This window comes from Salarias fasciatus, chromosome 11 (assembly GCF_902148845.1).
Source record: "Salarias fasciatus chromosome 11, fSalaFa1.1, whole genome shotgun sequence".
In the NCBI taxonomy this organism is placed as follows: domain Eukaryota; kingdom Metazoa; phylum Chordata; class Actinopteri; order Blenniiformes; family Blenniidae; genus Salarias; species Salarias fasciatus.
Window position 1 is genome coordinate 23,801,660 of NC_043755.1, and position 21,657 is coordinate 23,823,316.

At 48.3% G+C, this 21,657-nt stretch overlaps 2 protein-coding genes across 2 annotated transcripts in view; both read left to right on the forward strand.

Annotated features, from left to right (window-relative positions):
• LOC115396421 (zinc finger protein 271-like) overlaps positions 1-21,657 on the forward strand; it is a 374,023-nt gene that overhangs the window by 96,890 nt on the left and 255,476 nt on the right. The window lies entirely within an intron of this gene.
• Positions 4,323-21,657, forward strand: part of LOC115396412 (SNF-related serine/threonine-protein kinase-like) — a 29,745-nt gene continuing 12,410 nt past the window's right edge. Inside the window, 2 exon segments of the mRNA XM_030102286.1 lie at positions 4,323-4,534; positions 8,394-9,107. Coding sequence (XP_029958146.1) covers positions 8,429-9,107 — 679 coding nt within the window. The 5' untranslated portion in view covers positions 4,323-4,534; positions 8,394-8,428.

Below are 21,657 nucleotides of genomic sequence, written 5' to 3' on the forward strand. Positions count from 1 at the left end.
GGTTTTCAGATATTTACCTATTTATAGTTTTTATAATAATATAATCTAGCCATGTTTTTCTCTTTCCTGTTATGCTTTTGTTCTTATTGTGTTTTCCTTTTTCTGTTCTTTTTCTTTAAATTTGTTTTTTAGTTTTTAGTTCCTTTCATGTTTTTTTTGTCCTTTCCTTTCTTTTCATTCCATTCTTCATCCCTTCTTCATTAGTGGGTAGCTCTCCATTCCTGGTCGCTGGGACAGTGTTCAGCTCCTGTGGTCAAACAGATGTTCTGAGTATGCAGAAGTGTACTTCTGGCTCTCCGCCACTAGAGGTCACTGTCAGCTGATTATTTGAAAAGCCTCTGGACCTTTTGACGTGAAAAAACTGAACTCATCCTCAGCTGAGGTCAGAGTTCAACCTTCCTGTGGTCAACTCTGCTTCTTCTTAAGCTGCTGCTGGTGGATGAGGGGAGCTGCTGGTGGAGGAGGTGGAGCTGCTGGTGGAGGTGAAGGAGGTGGAGCTGCTGCTGTGACACCTGCAGGTCTGAATCAAGTCATTTCACCATGTTGATCATTAAAAACTTTAGAGGCTTTAAAAACAGACATTAAACCAAGATCAGCAGAAACAGGCCGTGTTGTGTTGTGTTGTGTTGTGTTGTGTTGTGTTGTGTTGCTGTGTTGTGTTACTGTGTTGCGTTACTGTGCTGTTTTGTTATTGTAGTGTGTTACTGTGTTGTGTTCTTTGGTTTTGTTATTGTGTTGTGTTTTGTTGTGATAATGTGTTTTTGTTGTTGTGTTGTGTTACTGTGTTGCGTTGTGGTGTGTTGTGTTACTATTGTGTTGTGTTGTCTTATTGTGTTGTGTTTTGTTGTGTTGTTGTGTTACTATTGTGTTGTGTTGTTGTGTTTTATTGTGTTGTTGTGTTGTGTTGTGTTGTTATGTTGTGTTACTTTGTTGTGTTACTTTGTTGTGTTGTGTTGTGTTGTTGTGTTACTGTGTGGTGTTTTATTGTGTTGTTGTGTTATGTTACTGTTGTATTGTGTTGTGTTGTTGTGCTGCTGTGTTACTATTGTGTTGTGTTTTATTGTGTTGTTGTGTTGTGTTACTGTGTTGTGTTTTATTGTGTTGTTGTGTTGTGTTGTGTTGTTATGTTGTGTTACTTTGTTGTGTTACTTTGTTGTGTTGTGTTGTTGTGTTGTGTTGTTATGTTGTGTTGCGTTACTGTGTTGTGTTATGTTGTGTTGTGTTGTTGTGTTACTGTGTTGTGTTGTGTTGTGTTATGTTATGTTGTGTTGTTGTGTTGCGTTACTGTGTTGTGTTGTTGTGTTGTGTTACTGTATTGTGTTACTGTGTTGTGTTGCGTTGTTATGCTGTGTTGTGTTGTTGTGTTGCGTTACTGTGTTGTGTTGTGTTGTTATGTTGTGTTGTGTTGTTGTGTTGCGTTACTGTGTTGTGGTGTTGTGTTGTTGTGTTGCGTTACTGTGTTGTGTTGTGTTGTTGTGTTGTGTTACTGTGTTGTGTTGTGTTGTTATGTTGTGTTGTGTTGTTGTGTTGCGTTACTGTGTTGTTTTGTGTTGTTATGTTGTGTTGTTGTGTTGTGTTACTGTGTTGTGTTGTGTTGTTGTGTTGTGTTACTGTGTTGTGTTGTGTTGTTATGTTGTTGTGTTGTTGTGTTGCGTTACTGTGTTGTTTTGTGTTGTTATGTTGTGTTGTTGTGTTGTGTTGTGTTACTGTGTTGTGTTGTTGTGCTGCGTTACTGTGTTGTTTTGTGTTGTTATGTTGTGTTGTTGTGTTGTGTTGTTGTGTTACTGTGTTGTGTTGTGTTATTGTGTTGTTGTGTTGTGATACTGTGTTGTGTTGTGTTGTGTTACTGTGTTGTGTTGTGTTGTGTTGTTGTGTTGTGTTGTGTTACTGTGTTGTGTTGTTGTGTTGTGTTGTGTTGTTGTGTTGTGTTACTGTGTTGTGTTGTTATGTTGTGTTGTGTTACTGTGTTGTGTTGTGTTGTTATGTTGTGCTGTGTTACTGTGTTGTGTTGTGTTATTGTGTTGTTGTGTTGTGTTACTGTGTTGTGTTGTGTTGTGTTACTGTTTTGTGTTGTGTTGTGTTACTGTGTTGTGTTGTGTTGTTATGTTGTGTTGTGTTACTGTGTTGTGTTGTGTTGTGTTGTGTTGTGTTACTGTGTTGTGTTGTGTTGTGTTACTGTGTTGTGTTGTTTGTTGTGTAGCAGCTCCTCTTTTAAAGACTCGCTTTGACGTCACAGCACAATGCGGTGAGTGATGCTCGCGTGCTGCGTTCACTGAACCTCTGGAAGAAAGAGAATCGGTGAAAATAAATGTACTGCATGTTGAAATAAGTTAACAAGTGAAACTGAAAATGAAAACATGAATGCAGAAATGTGTGACAGCAGTGTTGTAGAACACCAGACCGGTCCTCAGACCACATGTTCCAGGTCTAGGATCGAGGGTGAGGTGGTCTTAACTCCAACACCACATAACAGACTACAACTTAATAATAATAATAATAATAATAATAATAATAATAATAATAATAATAATAATAATAATAATAATAATAATAATAATGATAATAATAATAATAATAATAATAATAATAATAATAATAATAATAAATAATAATGCATTGGTTTTATATAGCGCTTTTCAGGACACTCAAAGACACTTTACATTGCATTATGCATTATTCATTCTCTCCATACTGGGTGGTGGTAAGTTACGACTGTAGCCACAGCTGCCCTGGGGCAGACTGACGGAAGCGAGGCTGCCAATCTGCGCCATCGGCCCCTCCGACCACCACCAACCATTCACTCTCACAACTTTCATACTAGAACTTACTTCTAAAGCAACTGATTATTACTTTTAAGATCAATCATTTTTACCTGTTAAAATTGTTACTGCCAAAAATATTTCTATTACCACAAATAATAAAACCATGTGGGAGGATGAGTTCACTGATGGTTTTGCACAGAAGCCTTATTTAACATTTCAATTACTTTTTATTACTGTCTTACAATAACAGAAAATGTGAATTTTATTAATATAATCAATAGTTTCGTCTTCTGCTTTTTTTTTTAAATTAGAGAATAAAGTTGTGAAAAGCATTCCTTCAGCCCTGTACTTTCTCCTGGACAGGCCAACTCAACATAACAATAAAAACCACTAATACAGGGCTGGGCAGCTCATTTCCCCACAGGACCACATGAAACATGGACTGTGTCACTGAGAGGAGAGCCTGAAGCTGACCTGGACTTTGCTGAATAAGAATTATCTGGAGTCATTATAATGAGCTGCTGTTAATCTTTTACTTTCTCAGTTGTTGACTAGTAATCATGATTAAATTTGAATACATTCTGAGTTCATTAAATGCACAAATAAAAATTATGCATTTTCAATAATTGTCTTTTTTTTTTTTTTTACCAGGTTTTTGAGATAACAGTTGCTCACTCTGATAGCTAAAATTCTACAAAGAGCCAGTAATGCCAAGCTTAAGGACCACATGTGGATGTTATGATGTCATTATTAGTATTATTAACTCACTTTTTCATCATATAAGACTGTATTTGGGTCCAGTGAGTCTTGTTTTGTTCCCTCTGTGTGTATGTACATGTGTTATATATTAATACTGAGCTATACTATCATATTAACTTGTGTATTACATCTAATGAAGAATAATGCTGTGGATTATACCACAGTGCATTCCAAACAAACCTGAAGAAAGGTGTGATTATTGTAGTAGTTCTCTACAGAAAAGATCATGTTGTGTCTCACTACATGGCATTTTTCTTTGTTTTTCTTCTGGTTTTGGTTGTGAATGTCTTTGGCATTGCCAGATTGTTGGATGTTTCTGGATCTTATGGTTGATCTTTCAGAGGTGTTTATGACTTCACATGATGCTGTCAATCATGTTTCATTCATGATCTGCAAATTCAAAACAGCCCAGTATTAAATCTGAACAGACGGTGTGACTGTTGCCTAAAGGAATATCTGTAGAAAGAAGAGGAGCAGCTCTCAGGAGTCCTGTTTCTGGATGTTATGTCTGATCTATAAGGGTTTACAATGGATTTATAACTTCTCTAAACCTCAGGAAGAACAGCTGTTTCTCGTCAGGGAGGCATCAAATGGAAGGTTGCGGGTTTGATTCCCTATCTGCCCCCATCTACATGCCGAAGTAGATATGAACATTAAACATGTGATGAACTCATTTTATTTTTTTACCCAAACAAAAGGAAGAAAGCAGTGAATAAAAGTTGATTGCCGTGTGTCCATCCTGTGAGCGTGAGAATTCCGCCCGTGTGTGCGGTCCGTGAAGGCGGCGCGCAGCCCCGCCGCCTCTGCTGGGAGGATCCGTCCATTCCGATCCGGGCAGCGGCTGCCAGCGATGCGATGCCCCGTTCTGCAGAGGATTCCCGGGCATAGGCGCTGTGTAGGTGCCGTGGTCGCACGGAGCGGACCGAACCGTCCCCGGTCTCTCTGATCGAGCGCCGACAGGAGCGCGCGGTGCCCGGCGGGGACTCGTGTTTACCGGAGAGCCGCTGGAAGAGGTGAGCCGCGGTAACTTTAGCCCGCTGCGTGCTACATGCTAACGGGGCTAGCCGAGCCGTATCCCCGGCAGCACCTGTGTACCTGCCCGGGGAGCTCCCGGTTCCCACCGGGGGAGAGCAGTGTGTGTGTGGCGGGGCTCCGTGGGGACGGACCGGGATGTTGTGAGGCGGATGAAGCCGAGCCGTGAACATCCTTCACCCGGGGAGCTAACGTGGATCAATCAATGAACAACGAGCTAGCCCCCGGTTACCGTCAAGCTAACAGCGGGTTGTCCCCGCTGCCGGGCCCGTTACACAGCCGGATTACCGGGCTGGTCGCTCCACTGCGATGCGGGAGAAAGCGAAGCGGTTCCTGGTGGTTTTTAGCGGAGTGTGAGCTCCATCGGAGCCGCGCATCAGGGATGTTAGCTGACAGCTGCCTGGCTGTCAACCCGAGTCCTCAAGACAACATCCAGGGATCAGCAGGGCTCCTAACGGCCAGATCCAGGCTCCTAGCACCCAGATCCAGGCTCCTAGCACCCAGATCCAGGCTCCTAGCACCCAGATCCAGGCTCCTAGCACCCAGATCCAGGCTCCTAGCACACAGATCCAGGCTCCTAACTTCCAGATCCAGGCTTCTAGCACTCAGATCCAGGCTACTAACACCCAGATCCAGGCTACTAACGACTAGATCCAGGCCACCAGCACCCAGATCCAGGCTCCTAACGACTAGATCCAGGCTCCTAGCACCCAGATCCAGGCTACTAACACCCAGATCCAGGCTCCTAACGACTAGATCCAGGCTACTAACACCCAGAGCCAGGCTCCTAACGACTAGATCCAGGCTGCTAGCACCCAGATCCAGGCTACCAACATAAAGATCCAGGCTACTAAGATCTATGTTTAGGCTACTAACGGCCAGATCCAGACTAAAGACATAAAGATCCAGACTACTAACTTCCAAATCCAGGCTACGAACGTCTAGATCCTGACTACTAACATCCGGAGCCAGGCTACTAACATCTGGATCCAGGCTACTACCCTCCAGAGAGCCAGGAGCCACATTGTGTTGAGAGATATTTGTATTTCCTGAACGTCATACAGGTTTCCTGCAGTCTTTCATATTTTCTGGTCCCCATCATCAAGCTGCAGCTGTCCTGAGGTCAGTTTACTCTCTGAGGTGAACGAAGGGTCACGCTGCATCCACTCTGTACAGCAACACACACGAGTCCACCTGAGCTGTTTAATGAGCAGCGAGAACAAAATGATCTGCAGTGATTACAGAGACTGACTCCATTACATTAATGCTTTTATGAGTAGAAAGAATAGAATGTCATTGTAATTTTTTTCGGGCCTCTTCAGTGGCTGCGTTTTGATTGATCAGAGTGATCAGAAATGTTTTCATGTGAAGCATTATGTAATCAGGCCTCAGCATCAAGAACAATAAGATAATATCTTTATATAATATGAATAAAGTGGATTAGAGAACAGTACTGTTACATCATATACGTAACTCGACTCTTCCACTTCTACTACTAATAATATTCATTTATATTGTAGCTTTCATTAATACAGTCCATTTCAGAAGGCTTCACAGTTTAAGTAGAAGAAAAATATGTTAAAACTGAGCAACATCAGTTCACTATTAAAACAGAATAAGCTTTATAGAAACACATTTATAGAACAGACAGAAATAGAACAGTGAGCGACGACACTAGATGTTAAAATGAGACTGGAGAACAGTGTTCATGTTACAGACTGAAGTTTTCATTCTGAAGTAACCAAGGTGTGAGAAAATCAGATTTCAGACCTGATTATATATTAACAGTAGGAATGAAGTATTTTATCAAATCGTGGATGTTACCAGTGGGAAAATGACATTCATGGTTAAAATGACTGAAAATTAATGAGTTCTAAATGTTCTCAGTTTGAGCAGGATTCAGGAAATAGACTTTTGTAGGTAAATTATCGCAGAAGACAATAAGAATGATTTCAAAGTGAAACCTTATCTTTTTTATATCTCTATCAATCAATCACTCGATCAAATGACGAGGCAGTCAGTGATCAGGCTCAGATAAAACATGGTATTTACACTAAACACAGGATTTGTATATCGTCCAGGTGATTATTACCTCCGCCAAGGAGGTTATGGAATCACGTCGGTTTGTTGGTTTGTTAGCAACATTACGGAAAAAGTTATGGACCGATTGCAATGAAACTTTCGAAAGGTGGGTCTTGGCCTAACTTAGAATCCATTAAATTTTGGCGATGATCCGGATCACTGTCTGGATCCAGGAATTTTTTAAAGGATTCTTTATCATTGAGAGATAGGGAGTCTTTGACATAGTTGGGCATAACTCAACAATAAATAACAAGGGGGTTTAGCAAAAAATTACAGTGTAACTTCTTCAATGACTCTAAGAGATATCAGCTGCTGATCCAGATCACGGAAGTATTCCGGATACCAGGATCCAGAACAGACAAAAATAGGGGGATTCCGGAGTGTGAGGAAACACATTGATATGAACATGCAACAAACAGTTTTCTCCCAGACATTGTTTGTGTTGGGGAGAAATAAAATGTTTTTTTATTATATATGGTGTTGTTATTGTTGTTGGTGACTGATTTGAGCCGTGGCGGAGGTCTGCGCTCTCTGAGTGACACATTCTAGAATTCATGAAGTTTTAATGGAGTTGAGAAAAGTTCAGACTTCAGTTAATAACACGGACTTTTACCAACCATTCAGTGTCAGTAAGGTCTAATAGAAAACAGTCATTTACGGTGTTCTAATGAAATAAGTTAGCTTGAAATAAGCATTTTTTTAAATGGAGAATACTTATATTAATGTTGAAAATATCTTTGAAAAAACAAGAATTTTAAATAAATAAGATGAAGTAAAATGGGAGCAGAGAGTTTTGGCCTCTTAACATCTCGTCATGTTGATCATCCTAAACTAAAGACTTTTCCCGAGAAGAGTGAGTTGAACTGAACCTTTTTTTTTTTTTTTTTTGCAATAAGACTTTAGCAATTTCCTCTGTATTTTAGAAATAGCATCAACGTTTTCAGTTGTTTTTTTCACAGTAGCTTTTTTTGAAGCAAAGCTCTGAAGGAACCTCCGTCACGCCTTCGTCTGGATGATGCTCACTGCTGAGCTGCAGCTCTGAATATCAGGTCATTTACATGTTTTCCAGTCAGAACTGTGAGGTTTTGGGATTGAAGTGTGTTGAACAGCTGCCGGCTGCCGTCACACACCTGACGGATCGTTCGCGTCACCTGAGCGTGAGGTTTATGTGAAGTGTGGTTCGGGAGGAGAGTCATCAGGATTTATCAGCACTGCTACTCATATCAGTCCTGCTTATCAATGCAGTGCTTTAACTCTTATCTGTGCTCCTTTTAATTTCTTTTTTAATAAGATATTAAAGAAGATCAATCAAGCAATGATTTGAAGAAATCACCTTTATTAACACTAATATGGTGACGATTGTCTGAAATAAACTATTTGTGAGGCGAAACCATCGAACAGACTAAATCAAGTTTTATTTTGAAAGTGTGCATTTAAATGTATTTTATTCTGCATTGGGTTTTATTTTGAAAAATGTGTCACTTCCAGCAGCGTTTCCTGTTTCGTGCGCTTAGCTCCATCACTTTTATTGAATCTATACTTGAACTCCCGTTAAGTCGTCTTATTCTCCGTCCTGCTGCTCTGCGGTTTAAAACTGGTGCGTGGTGCAGAGCAGGCTGTGGAGCCGTGCTGGTCCCGGCGGCGGTCCTCGGCGGTCCTCGGCGGTCCTCGGCTCTCCTGGTGTCCTGTTGAAGTTCCTGACCGTCCATCAGTCTGAGTCTGAGCCTCACCGTCTCTCTGCCGCTGTGTTTCCCGCAGGAGGCCGGAGCGATGGGATCCCCCGTCTGCCTTCGATGAACCCCAGTAAGCCGGACCCCCGAGACTCGGCCAAGCCGCCCCCGGCCCCCGCGGGGGCCCCCCTCTCCCCAGCGCCCTCTCCGGCCATGGCGGGCTTCAAGCGGGGCTACGACGGCAAGATCGCCGGCCTGTACGACCTGGACAAGACGCTGGGCCGCGGCCACTTCGCCGTGGTCAAGCTGGCGCGCCACGTCTTCACCGGGGAGAAGGTGGCGGTCAAGGTGATCGACAAGACCAAGCTGGACACGGTGGCGACGGGACACCTGTTCCAGGAGGTGCGCTGCATGAAGCTGGTGCAGCACCCCAACATCGTGCGGCTCTACGAAGTCATAGACACTCAGACCAAGCTGTACCTCATCCTGGAGCTGGGCGACGGCGGCGACATGTTCGACTACATCATGAAGCACGAGGAGGGCCTCAACGAGGAGCTGGCCAAGAAGTACTTCGCCCAGATCGTGCACGCCATCTCCTACTGCCACCGGCTGCACGTGGTGCACCGCGACCTCAAGCCCGAGAACGTGGTGTTCTTCGAGAAGCAGGGCCTGGTGAAGCTCACCGACTTCGGCTTCAGCAACAAGTTCCAGCCGGGGAAGAAGCTGACCACCAGCTGCGGGTCGCTGGCGTACTCCGCCCCCGAGATCCTGCTGGGCGACGAGTACGACGCCCCCGCCGTAGGTACGCAACGCAACGCAAAGCAACACAACGCAACACAACGCACACAGTGGCGCCGCTGACAGGATGTGAGCCAAATGTTTGAAGCAGCCCAGACACAAAGCAGCGTGTGGTTCTGACTGGTGGCCTGTTGGAGTCAGAACGCCGCCGCCTTTGTTGCTTGTGGCGTCTTGAAGTGTCTGCTGTCGTCAGTTCTGTCTCTGTGTCTCTGTTGGCTGGAAGCAGAACAACTTGGGACTTTCCCCTTAGTATACACTTCTTTCTGTTCTCAACTTCTTTCACTTTTCGTCTCAGTCGTCTTTGTGATTTTCAGCTCTGATCTTCGATCCTCAGTGGGTGTTTGTATTTGAGCCGTCTGGATTTTATCTGATGTGTTTAAAGTTGATCATCTTAACGTGTCCCTTTGTTTGGTGATGAACTGGATGAACGATATAGAACGATACTGATTCAGATGAAAACCCTTTAGGGAGATGACTTTGGCCCCCCCCCCCCCCCCCCCCCCAGGCCGGGTCCTCCACGCCGGGCGCTGCTCCGAGCACCGTGCCGCGGCGCCCTCCGTCACCTCGGACACGTGTTCGTCCCGGCGCCTGCTTTGCATGTAAATTGCTCTCCGTTCCGCTGTGTGCCCGGTGCCCCCCCAACACCCAGTAACCCAACACCCAGAGTAGCTCCGTGTCCCGACGCCGCGGACACGGTTTGACACCCGTCAGTCTGCAGAGTCGGCTCTGCCAGCGCCGTGTCGCCCGCCGGTGTCCCGTTGCACCAAATGAAGTGCCTCATTGATTTTCCCTGAGACGGAGCAGAGTGTGTGGTGTGTCTCACCGCATGGCGTGGGGTGCTGTGGGGGGGGGGGGGGGGGGGGGGTGTGTGATCCGTCAGGCAGAACCGTGGGACCGGGTCCAGAATCGGGATCGGATAATGAGATGTTTGACATAGAAAGTTTTCATTCTGCACGGTCAGAGAAGGTTCTCCATCACAGGTGTTTGAAAGGTTTTCGTCCCGGAGAATCTGGACCGAGGGTCACGACCCTCTGGAGGAAAACTCTGTGATTGTCCGTCTGCTGACCTCGAGCAGCAGAACTGTTCAGTTGGAGAGTTTTCATAAGAAGTGCCACTTTGGGAGATGCTTTCAGAAAACTTTGTTGTTCATGTTGTACAAGGTAGAGGTGAAAGGCTGCAGTTACCCATGACACCATCTGGTGGAGTAATGTGGTACTTCAAGGGAAGGGGTCTCGGGCTAGTTGTTTACCTTGCTGATTCAGCAGACCTTCCTTTAGTTCGACACGAAGACGTGGTCGAGTCCACGTCATGATTGATCTGTTTGCCCGCCGTGATGGCTCAGTGTGTTTCTTGCAGCAGCCTGCCTGCGCTGGATGCGGGCTGAACCTTTAGCCCGGGGTGTGTTTAGTTGCGTGTGCATCCCGTACACACAGGAAGTACATTTTTAATCAGGTAGTACCGCTAAAGATGAGTCGCTCTCAGAGCGCCGGGTCTCACAGAAATGACCCAACGGGAAGAAGCCCGGTATCGGAGGCTGAGGAGGCTGTTCTGTCAGGTTTCCACCAGGCAGCGGCGGCGGCGGCGTTCATCACCGGGGCATCGGCGCTGCGTCTCCAGAGAGCAGCCAGAGCGACGCTCAGCGCTGCCTGGTTACTGTTACCCTCTGCCAGCCGGTGGAGGAACAGCTAATCCATGCCATTGTGTGGCAGAGCGGGGGAGAGGAGGCCGGTGTTGACATGGACTGACTGGCTTTGATTAAAACTCACTCAGCCGCCTCCCACCACTCGGCCAAACGCCACTTTCCTCATTACATCCACTGTTTTCCTCTCACACACTCAATATTTGCCAGTGGTTTTTTTTCCTACCCTGAACAGACAGAAGGAGAAATGACTTCTCACAACTGTAATCCCAACAAAATGCTCTGCGGGACTTTATTAGCTGTTGAATAAAGAATAAAGCCCAGTCAAGAGCTTTTAGCTTCTGGTTCTGGTGAAAGACCAGACTCTTTGATGGCTTGTTGTGTCTTTAGCATCACAGGAGATCCAAGCTGGAGAGCCACTGTCCGCACTGAGAGGCCAGTGCACCCCGTGGTCTGTAATTCAGATGTTTGAAATCTTGAGTTCTTTTCCACAGAAACACCGTGAAAGAACTTTCAGAATGCTGGCAGAGCTAGCAATTGGTTACTCATAAAATGGGTAACGCAACCAAAGCTTTCTGGAAGCGGTCGGGCTTCGTCCCGTGAAGACGGCGAGGACGCAGCTGCTGCACGTGCACTGTTTTCCGCTCCAGTGCGCTGCATTGCTTTCTCCATTGCTGGACACAGACGGGTCCGACAGGTCCGTCAGGTCGCTCGGCACCAGCAGGAACTCTGATGGGTTTGTTGATATCGCTGCTCGTCGCTCACTCTCGACGGTCGGCAGGTCAGAACCACTCCTCGTGCTTCTGAGAGCAGTTTTCACCGCAGCAGCTCCGAGTCTCCGCTCGGCTCTCAGTGGCTCTGCCTGCCGCTCTTCAGAGCCTTTGACAGGTTTACCGCTGGCTTGGTTTGTCCTGATTGGACTCTGTCTTGGTCCTCTTTTGGCTCGCGGGCCTTAGGTTTTGACACTGAGTTAGAAGGTAGAGGCTTTGCGTGTGAACCGGGTGGAACCACGTGCACCGCGTGGTTCTAATGAGGCTGCTGAGCGCCGGCAGGTCTGGTCTCATCAGGAACCGCCTGCCTCGTGGAGGTGAGCTCCTCCTCCAGAGCTGCTCCTCTGCTCCACGGGTTAATTCCAGGACCGGCCGAATGCTATTACTGTCTTTGACCGTGTGTGTGTGTGTGTGTGTGTGTGCGCGTGCGTCCTCTGTTGTGCCTGCGCTGTGGATGAATACTCGTATGTTTTCATCAATCCATATCAGGTATTGAGGTATCTGATAGGCCTGTACAGACACACACAAGGCATTGTGGGTATTGTAGCGTCCATCAGCTGATCCTCCTGCAGCTTCACTGCTCATATTAATGAAGATGTGGAGACAGATAATCTCCTGAGGAGCAGGACGTGTTGGACTGTCGTCTGATTGAGCGATGTGGACCAGGACCCCGGCTGGGTTTTGGTGGATGAAGCAGATGTTCTCAGCAGGACTGGGACGACGGGCTTCTTTCACGATTCCGTTTGTTTGAGGTGCTGACTCGATCTACACTGCGATTCTTCAATTCTGATGCAAATATTTCGTTTGTGGGAAGATGCTGAGTGTTGAAGGAATATGTTGATAATCTGACGTGTGCTGATTGTGGAATCTGTCCTGTTTGGTTCCATTGCGCTCATCGTTCAGTTTATTTGCGAGCAGGTTTGTTCAGCTCTCAGATGATAAAAATATCACTCCAGTAATCTCGCCAGCGCGTTCATCCCAGCCGCCGCGTCGGTCCCCAGCGTGAACCCGGGCCGCTCAGAGAGGCAGCGGTCAGCTGTCAGTCGGTTATGGTGGGATTAGCCGGAGCGAGCTGATCCCCCTTGGGGGGCGGGGGGGTGGGGGGCATGTGAATGGATGGGGCGACAGGTGGCAGAGGCTGTGCAGCGTGTTCAGTCTCAAGCCGCGAGGACAGACCCGAGTCCAGGACTCTGCTGGCAGACGCTCGGTTCTGTTTCATTCAGCAGGTTTGATCGGAGTCAGAGTTGAGGTGTGAGGTCTGATCGCCGCTCCGCCGTCTCCAGGCGTGGCGTTCGAGCCCCTCCAGCAGGACTTCCCCCGCAGCCTGGCCCCCCAGCAGGTCCTGACCCGGTCCCGTCCGGGGCTAAACTGAGCTGACAGTTGGGGAAACAACAAGTCATTAGCTCGCTCTCTGGGCGGCGGCGGCGCGGCGGGACCTCGTCACTGCGGACGTGTTACCGACAGCCTTTTGGACGCCGCTCTGCCGGACTGCCGCCGCCGCCGCCGCCGTGCACTTTCCATTGTCCAGCCGGCTTTCAGGACTCGGGGAGTTTGAGCGGAGCGGAGGCGAGGTGCGCTTCAGAGGCGTCGGGACAGGAGTGTGTGGCGTGAGGGCAGACGGCAGGTTGGCCTTGTTGTGTTTGGACCGCAGCCAACGTGACTGCTGGGTAACCGTCAGGTTAGCTTGCAGGAATGCTGCTCGCATATTTAAATCTCGCTTCTCCTCTGCAGTCTGATCCAGAATGAGGACGGAGCGAGGCTAGCATCGTCGAACATCATCGTGATCGTTCCATCTCCTCAGCTGGTTCATCGTTAGGCGTTCAGCCATAAAAACGGTTCAATACAACCAACTTCCTGCTTCCCGCTGATCCCTGGACTGAAATGTCACCAGTTCCCCAAAGCTGAGAGGAAAGGACCCAGAGCATGAAGGCAGCACGACTCCGACTGGAGCAGCGAGGTTGAATGTTTAGAGAAGACGGTAGTAAACTCCACCACTGGATTATCAGTATTGTGTCATTTAAGAAAAAGTTCAATATTTACTGAAGTATGGAGCTTCTTGAACAGTCCTGTTTTCTCTCAATGGTTGTTGGAAAAACTTTGCCATCGACACACGTGAATTTTTTTAAATTAAAAAATGAAAAATAATCTTATTCCAGTTCCTAAAAGTTTCCGTTAGAGCAGAAAGAGAATGATGAGTGTGGATTAGTGCTGCCTTATCTCGACGGTTGTCTTAGAATTCAGTTCATAAAACAGACCAAAAGAAAAGCCCTCGGTCTCCAGAGCGCCAGCTGGGCCTGGTCTGAACCCCACAGTCTACCTGGGTGTTGCTGTTGGTGACGATGAGCCCTTGCTGAGCACACAGCGCCACCTTCTGATGGATACTTCAAGCCATTAAAATGTTTTTCTCGGGCTCGGCTGGACTTCATCAGCTGATCTCAGTCCAGCTCAGCTTCTGTGTGGTTTGATGAACGAGTGAATTCTTCCCGTGTCGATATGGAGCCATATTTTCTTTCCTCACACCTTGTTGGATGTTTGACACCACGACTGAACGCAACAGCCGCAGATTCCACTCGACTGCTTCCTTTCCAGTCTCACCAGCAGACGGTTCCGCTCTCTCCTCGTCTTTCGTTGCCCCGTCCTGCTGCTTCCTCCGCTCGTCTCCCGGTCGAGCTGGCTCCGCTTTGTGTCTGACAAATGTGCTATTAATACACCCGATAAGCCCTTCCACACAGCAGACACACACTATCTCTGATCCAAGGGTCTGCAGAGCCCACCGTGGACCGGCCAGACCGGCATCAGACCTGATCCCAAACGAGAAGAACCGAGTTAAAGCAAACCTCCGAGTTCCATTCCCAGGATCTCCTGCAGGAGACCTGGAGCAACTTCCTGCTTTCCACTGCAGAGAGATCCACCAGCGGCTTGAGCCAGGATCTCGTTCTTTTCAAGTGTTCATTTGTTGTATTTTCAGAGTACAGCTCAACACAGAACTGAATGAATCCACCTTCCGTCCAGTCCTGCCTTGGATTGTATTGACTTATTATTTTTCTCATATGAAAACTGAATCAGAGGAAAATCGGAGAAGCTGCTGAGAAGGTTTTGGAGTCCCGGCAGCCTCCAGATGAACTGTTACCTCAGTGGGATTCCTCTGCACAGAGAGAGCTGATTAAGTGTAATTATTCCTCTCAGTGATCCGTGGTGAATGGGAGGAGCTGCTGCTGCGTTCCCTGGGGATGGTCGCTGGTCGCCGGCCGCCGGGCCGACTCGCCGGCCGCTCGGCTCAGGCATCAGCTGACTGGCTGATATGCAGACTGACCAGCGGGCGGGTTACCTGGGCTCGGAGTTACCTCTGCCGTTTACGTGTCGGCTCCATTCCTGATTCATCGATTTTGATTGAACTTCCATGAAGCTCAAGACACTCATGGGAGCGTTCAGAGGTTTAAGTGCCTTGCTCAATGGAATAGGCTTAACCCCTAACGACCCCTGATCCTAACGAACGCCCAAACACAACACAAGTTCGTCTTTATTTCACTTGAAAACACTTTGTGATGTAAACAGGCTGTTTGTTGTTGTTTACTTGGCGTCACCAGATCCCAGAACGGTCTAAACGTCTGACTTACGCTTACATAACCGCTCCATCGCTCCACAGAGGCTCCAGACATCGGCTCGTGAGAATGTGTTTGAGCTCCTTATTGAAGGTTTGCAGCTCATTTGCATCTCTGCTGATATAAATAGGTTTGTTGGGAAACTCTGCCAGCGAGTGTTTTGCATTTCTGCTCACATTTGTCGACTCCCGCTGTGTAAAAGCCTTCAGACGGTTATTCTGGAGATCAGATGGATTCTTCTGGCGCCGTACATTTGAAACCTGTCCTGCGAGGGGAATGTGGGCTTCAGCGGGTCCCTTCCTGCTCCTGAAGCTCAGTGGAGCCGTCGGCTTCCCGGTGCCGGTCCAGTCCTCCTCCTGGTCCAGGTCCAGTCCTCCTCCTGGCCCAGGTCCAGTCCTCTCCCCGCCCCGGTGTGGTTGGGTGGAGTTGAGGGGAGGGTTTGGTTCTCCACTGGGGATCGCTGCCCTTCGGATGGAGACGTGACCTGGAACTGCAGGTGTCGGTGCTCCACTCGGCCACACGGTGCGACAGGAAGCCTGCCGCTCGCTCTCCAGCCCTGATTTGGCGTGACTGTTGCTATGGTTACAGATGCTTGGCAGCAGAAGAGAGCCGGGTGTCGGTAGTGCCCCCTCCCTGACCCCGCTGCTGACCGGGGTCAAACTCGGACACCACGTCTCCAAAGACGGTGAAGAGTGTCGGCACATGATGGGAGTGGATGAGGAGCATGAAGCGCTGAGCAGGCGGCGGCGGCGGCGGAGCGCTGACAGCAGTTGTTGAGAGCAGCTTTGCTGGCCGAGGGTCACTGCGGGGTCAGGGTCACTGAGGGGTCAGGGTGTTTGACCTGCTCCTGGCAGCAGGTCCCAGGAGGGTCTGGAGCTGTTTATAGCTCTTCCAGACCAGACCCAGTGAAACATCATGATCTTTCTTCAGAGTTTATTTTGTGAGATTTGTTTTAAAATGGAGTTTATTAGATTTTTGTGAAGGTAAGTTAGTGTACCTCAGGAATGAAGAGAGGTTTAATTTGATACGGTACTGAAAAGAAGCTGAGAAAATTGAGTTTTGGTTTTAAACGATCATCAGTGACTCAGTCTGAGCCTTTCAGAAAGCTGGCTTTCATCCTGTCATTTTTAATAATCACACAGCGTCAGCTGGAGTGGTTTAACTCACTTCAGACCGGTTTCCTGTCGATGGAGGAATCTTCTGGCTCTGGGCATTTCTGACATTAGGATATGAGCCGTGGAGACCTGTAGTCTGAGAGGACATCTGGTGGTTTGCTCCACTCTTACAACTGCCAGTGATGTGTGAGGAGTTGTGGAGTTTCCTCCATATTAAGGCAGTGGAGAAACACCTGCAGCCACCATGCTAATGGAAGAGAGAGAGAGAGAGAGAGAGAGAGAGAGAGAGATCCATCCGTCTCTCATCCACATTCAGCCTCTCCTCCTCTCAGTCACTCAGTAATCCCACATGTTCCCTGCTTCGTTCTCAGGTTGTTTTGGCCCTTAAAAGCAGCAGTTTTCCTGCTGAGCGTCGATGAGCTCCGTCTCTTCAGTCGCTGGAAGAAACACACCAGGAGAGAAAGGATCCTTTCATCACGGTGTGTGTTGTGTGTTTTGGGAAACACTCCTCCACAGGATGGCTGAGTCTCCGGTTATTGCAGCAGTACTGAGGAAGCTGCTGTCTGACTGCAGGTCACGTCTGGGTTTCCCTGTTGCACCGTGACTGAAATGGTTCGACCTCCAGAAGCAAAGATAGAAACGAGACGTACTTTCATTTTCATTTTTTATTTTTACTCTACTTCAACCGAACAGATCAGCGGCAGGTTCAGAGGAATCCATGTTTGGCTCCTCTGCGTTCCATCATATTTGATTTCAGTACGATTAAACTTCAGCCGGCTCCGTTTTCACGACATTTCAAGTGAAAACGCATCGTTTTCAGAAGGTTGAGTGAAAGATGTGTTTTCTAGAAGTTCCGCCGTGGGAGCTGCTGTCGTAAAGTTTCATATTTGGTGGCTTCGTCTGTTTGAACAGACATCTGAAATGCAAAGAAAGTTTTGTTTTCACTTGAAAACGTCGGCATGTAAACGCTGCCTTGCTCATCAGCATGGAGTGAAACCAGAGCTGCCAGCTGGCGGCCCTGAAGACGACATGTGGAATATGAGAAGACTCCACCACACACTGCTGTCACACACCGGCGGCCCCAGACTCTTTCTACACTCTGATTGTGCTCGTTGGTTCCTGCTGCTGCAGGAGGCTCATTAGTGCAGCGAGCCGGTTCCCCGGCGGCTCCCTGGCTGCCTGCGCCGCGGTGGAGACGCGTCCCGCTGTTGTCCAAACACGCTGAAATCGAGCGAATGACAGAAAGAGACCCTGGAAGTGTGCGTCAGGCCGACTCCGTCACCAACGGAAGGAAGATAAAAAAAACCAACAAAGCGGCGTCTCAGTTTAGCTCGTCTCACTCGCCGACGCTCGTTCTCACTTTCTGCTGCTGCTTTTAGCCCCGGCGGCTCCTACGGTACACAAATACTGTTTGTGTTTGAGCGGGATGAGTCAGCCTGCTCGTAAAGTTATGTAACGTCAGCGTTTATCAGGAGGAAACCTGCTGCTTGGCAGCCGGTGTGATGCTGCTGTCGGGCTGCGAGACGTCGAAACGCCGCGGCTGTAAAACCCAGCGAGCGTTTCCTCTGCTGAGTGGACCCGGACAGCGGAGCGTCGGTGTTCACTGTGGGCTCTTCTCTGTGTGCGCATACAGGTTTTATTACATAAAAACAGCTTCTGCTCATGATCCCACAGGAAAACGGCGTCGTTTTCAGCGTTTCTGCGACATGTTGAAAGCTGGCGATGAAGCCACACGGCCAGGCCTGCAGAGACCGGTTCACAGTGAACATGAACCATGGGAGCAAACGCACGCCGTCGTCCTGGAAACGGACGGACACCGTGGTCGTGTCAGTGGACACCGTTGTCGTGTAAACGGACGCTGTCATTGTGTCAACGGACGCCGTCGCCATGGAAACGGGGCCTTCCGCTTGGTTCTGCGCGCCATGCCTGCAGGAGACCTGCTGTTCAGTGTCCGACAGCTCAGGGAGACGTTTCAGTGAAGTGTTTCCACTGTAAGTTCAGCTGGACTCCATCACACGCAGGGCTGCTGTGGTTAATAAGAGTGTGTGTGTGTGTGTGTGTAGACAGAGATCCTCAGCAGACTGTGCTGTCACCCTGAGTGCTCTCTTCCTCCCTCCTCCGCCTGTCTCTGACAGCACCATTTATACTGATGTGTTGAGCACATGCGAGTGTGTGTGCATCTGACTGAGTGTGAGTGTGTGTGTGACTGAGTGCTCTTCAGGCTGACAGCTCTGCACATGTTGGTGTCGTCCTGTCCGCCAACAGGAGTGTTTTGTCCACTTATGGACTCCTGCAGCAGTAAAATGATGAAACCAGTGTGAAGATGTTTGTCAGCATCGAGTCTGTGTGAAATGATTTTGTGCGTGCGTGCGTGCGTGCGTGCGTGACCACATTTCCTCAAGATGTCATTAACATCAGACTGATGCTCGTCTCATTGAGACTGTTTGATTAAAGAACAGTCCAGATGGAACTCTGGGTATTGGAGCTGCACGATGTGTTGCTGGTTGATTGTCAATGAAAAACTAATCAACTTTCACAACACTGCCGCTGAATAAACGATGCTTCCGTGCAGAACCGTACTCTGCCAGAGCAGCCGCCGAAAGGCCGCACAGGTTTTTCCTTTTCCCTTGAGCCTTGCTGAGCCGGACTGTGCGGCCTCCAGCGGCGGGTCTGGCAGCGGGGCGGTTGGGATTGTCTGGAGGTGCCACCGTGACCCCGGCTGCTTCGCTCGCCGCTCGGCTCGGCTCTTCCTGCCGCTCGCCGCGCGTGCTCAGCTGGTTTCCGTCGAGCCGTGCTGGTGTGGTAGCTGCGCTGCGCTGGGAGCCGTGTGGTATTTTCTGCTGCGTTTTCCTGTTTGCGCTGAGTCTATTTTTGGCGGCGCTGCTCGTGCTGCTTTCTGCCTGGGAATACACTGTTTTCACTGAGTTGTGGGCGTGGCCATGACAAATAACGACGGATGCCGGCGATCTGCCCCTATTTCCTGTTTTCTTTTTATTATGTTGAAAAATGTCCCAGTCTCTTGACTTGTTCTTTTTTCTTTGCTATATTCACATTGTTGCGGTGTTCACCGTGCCCAAGCACTTTAAACATGACAGACAGAGACGTCATACTTTGAGGACTTTAAATGCTTTTTGTGTCAGAATCAATATTTAAGGTATGAAAATTCCAACATGTATTTCTTGCAGAGGGACGTCCCTGACCCACAGGGAGTCATTACAGGGAGTCTTCAGCAGTTCCTCTGATACCTGTCTTTCAGTGGCTCTCTGGACGTTTTCAAGTAGCAACTGAAAACAGTCTCATCCTCTCACCACATTCTGCACGCTTCCTGCTTTCATTTTTGAAGAGGTTTGAATCCTGGAGTGTCTCTCTGCTCGTTTCTCTTCTGCACCATCATGAAGAGCTGACTGTCGTTCTGCTGGGAAGTAGCTTCAGCCTCAGAGACACAGACTAAGATCCAGTCAGTAAAAACAGAATGCTGCATGCAGTCTACAGGCTTCTAAACATTCTTGAAGAGTTTGAACGGCTCCTCCAGTTACAGTGTGATGACTCTTGTTGTCGTCCCGCTGCTGGCTTTGTCTTACTGCCAGAGGACGAGAAGCTCTTAACATCGCTGCATTTGCAGCACTGCAGCCATGTCTCCTGGCCTTCTCTGACATGGACTCATGTCTACAGGGTACGGTGTGTGCCGCCGGGTTTTCCAGCTGTTCTGTCGTTGCATGTGTTTGATGATTGAGCCTTGCACTGCAGAACAGGTAGAGCGAGGACCGCCGCCGCAGCGCGACGCCTCCGGGCAGCAACGGCTCCTCTGGCTGGAAGAACCCAGAAACCGTTCCTGCCCCCTGCCACTGCTAGAACACAATATAAAATACATTCATCCCATTATCTCTGAGTGTGGAGGCGGTGGTGACGTGGTTGAAGTCACCTGAGCAGACAGGAAGACACGCTGTTGAGTCTGTAGAGGAAGAGTTGGAACTCTCCTGGTGAGTAAGGGCTGAGACCAACAGCAGGTCCTCCTGTGATGTCTAACAAGCTGCTGATGACTGAGAAATCTTCCCCCTGCAGGAAACCAGCGAAAACAAAGTTAATCTCACTGCTAGAAGCTGCTCAGACCGTAGAATAGAATGAACACGTGCACTACGTGGCTCCGCTGTGACCCAGACCGTCTTTAGGTATTGTTTTATTTTTGTCCTCCCTGGATTGCCCCCGAGCCAGACTTTCTCGTATTGGTACTCCACATAACATTAAGAAGACATGAAGGAGGCTGCTGGGATCGAGAGGATGTTAGTGGACTCTTCCCTCTGGAGCAGTTTGAAACTGAAACTGAAGAGCTTCACATCTTTCTTCCTGCTTCGTGGAATACACAGTGATCATCAGCAGCCATGTGAAAACAAACAGGGTTTCTGAAGGATAAGGGCTGTACTTGGTGTCATCGAACAGATCCTGGTTGGTTTCCATGTTTCCTGTCATTGAGCTCGATGGGCTTTGAAGGACCTTCTGATTAGTGTTGATCAGAATAGAAACGTCGTCAATGAGCTCCGTAGAACCTGGGCTAACCAGCATCCTGCTCCTGCTCCAGTTTCTGCTGTTTCAGAGTGAATAGTGCAGTCCAGTTCCTCTAGCCCCATTTTCATGACGTTTCAAGTGAGAACTAATCGCTTTAGCTCTTTGGCTTCAGAAAACTTTCGTGCTCACACCTCAGTGTTTTAAACACCACGTCCTTTTAAACAGAAACCCCAGAAATGATGCTGTTTTCATGTCGTTCCACTAGTGGGTGCTGTTGACACACCTGCAGAGAGCAACACACTGTAAACCTGAACAGGGACGGGTTGGACTGTTACCGCAGTGACAAACCCACGCCGTTTCACAGATCCATAGACAGTTAATGAGTGCTTTTTCATTTTTCTGTTGATAATTATTTTAAAAGTTTTGGATTTTAATACAACAAGAAAATGGCGACTCCATCAGCTGCAGCTGAAGTAGTCTTGGTTTGTCTCGACAACAGACCAAAACAAAAAGATCCTCCTTTTCCCGCCACGGAAGACTGAAGGAACCTTCTTTAAGAAGCAGGAATTTAACAGCTTCCTCATCATGAAGTTGTTTTCAGTGCTATTTTCAATGTCTATTTCTTGCGATGCGCTCATTGTTCGATGTCACGCTGGCTTTTCAGGAAACAAACACCGCTGATCTCCCGCCGTAGCATGTCCATGCAGATACAGCAGCCTCCCCCAGGCAGACAGCAGCAGCGGTCTGATCCGCCCTGTGTCAACACCCTGAGGAGGCCTAATTGGTACATTGAACCGCAGGCTGCTACACCGACGTCAAGCCGGGCCAACCTTTCTCTGCGTCCACGTCTTGTTAATATTTCAGCAGCCGAACACTGACGAGCCACACCAAACACTCCAGACGAGCCAAACAGAGGAAACTCACG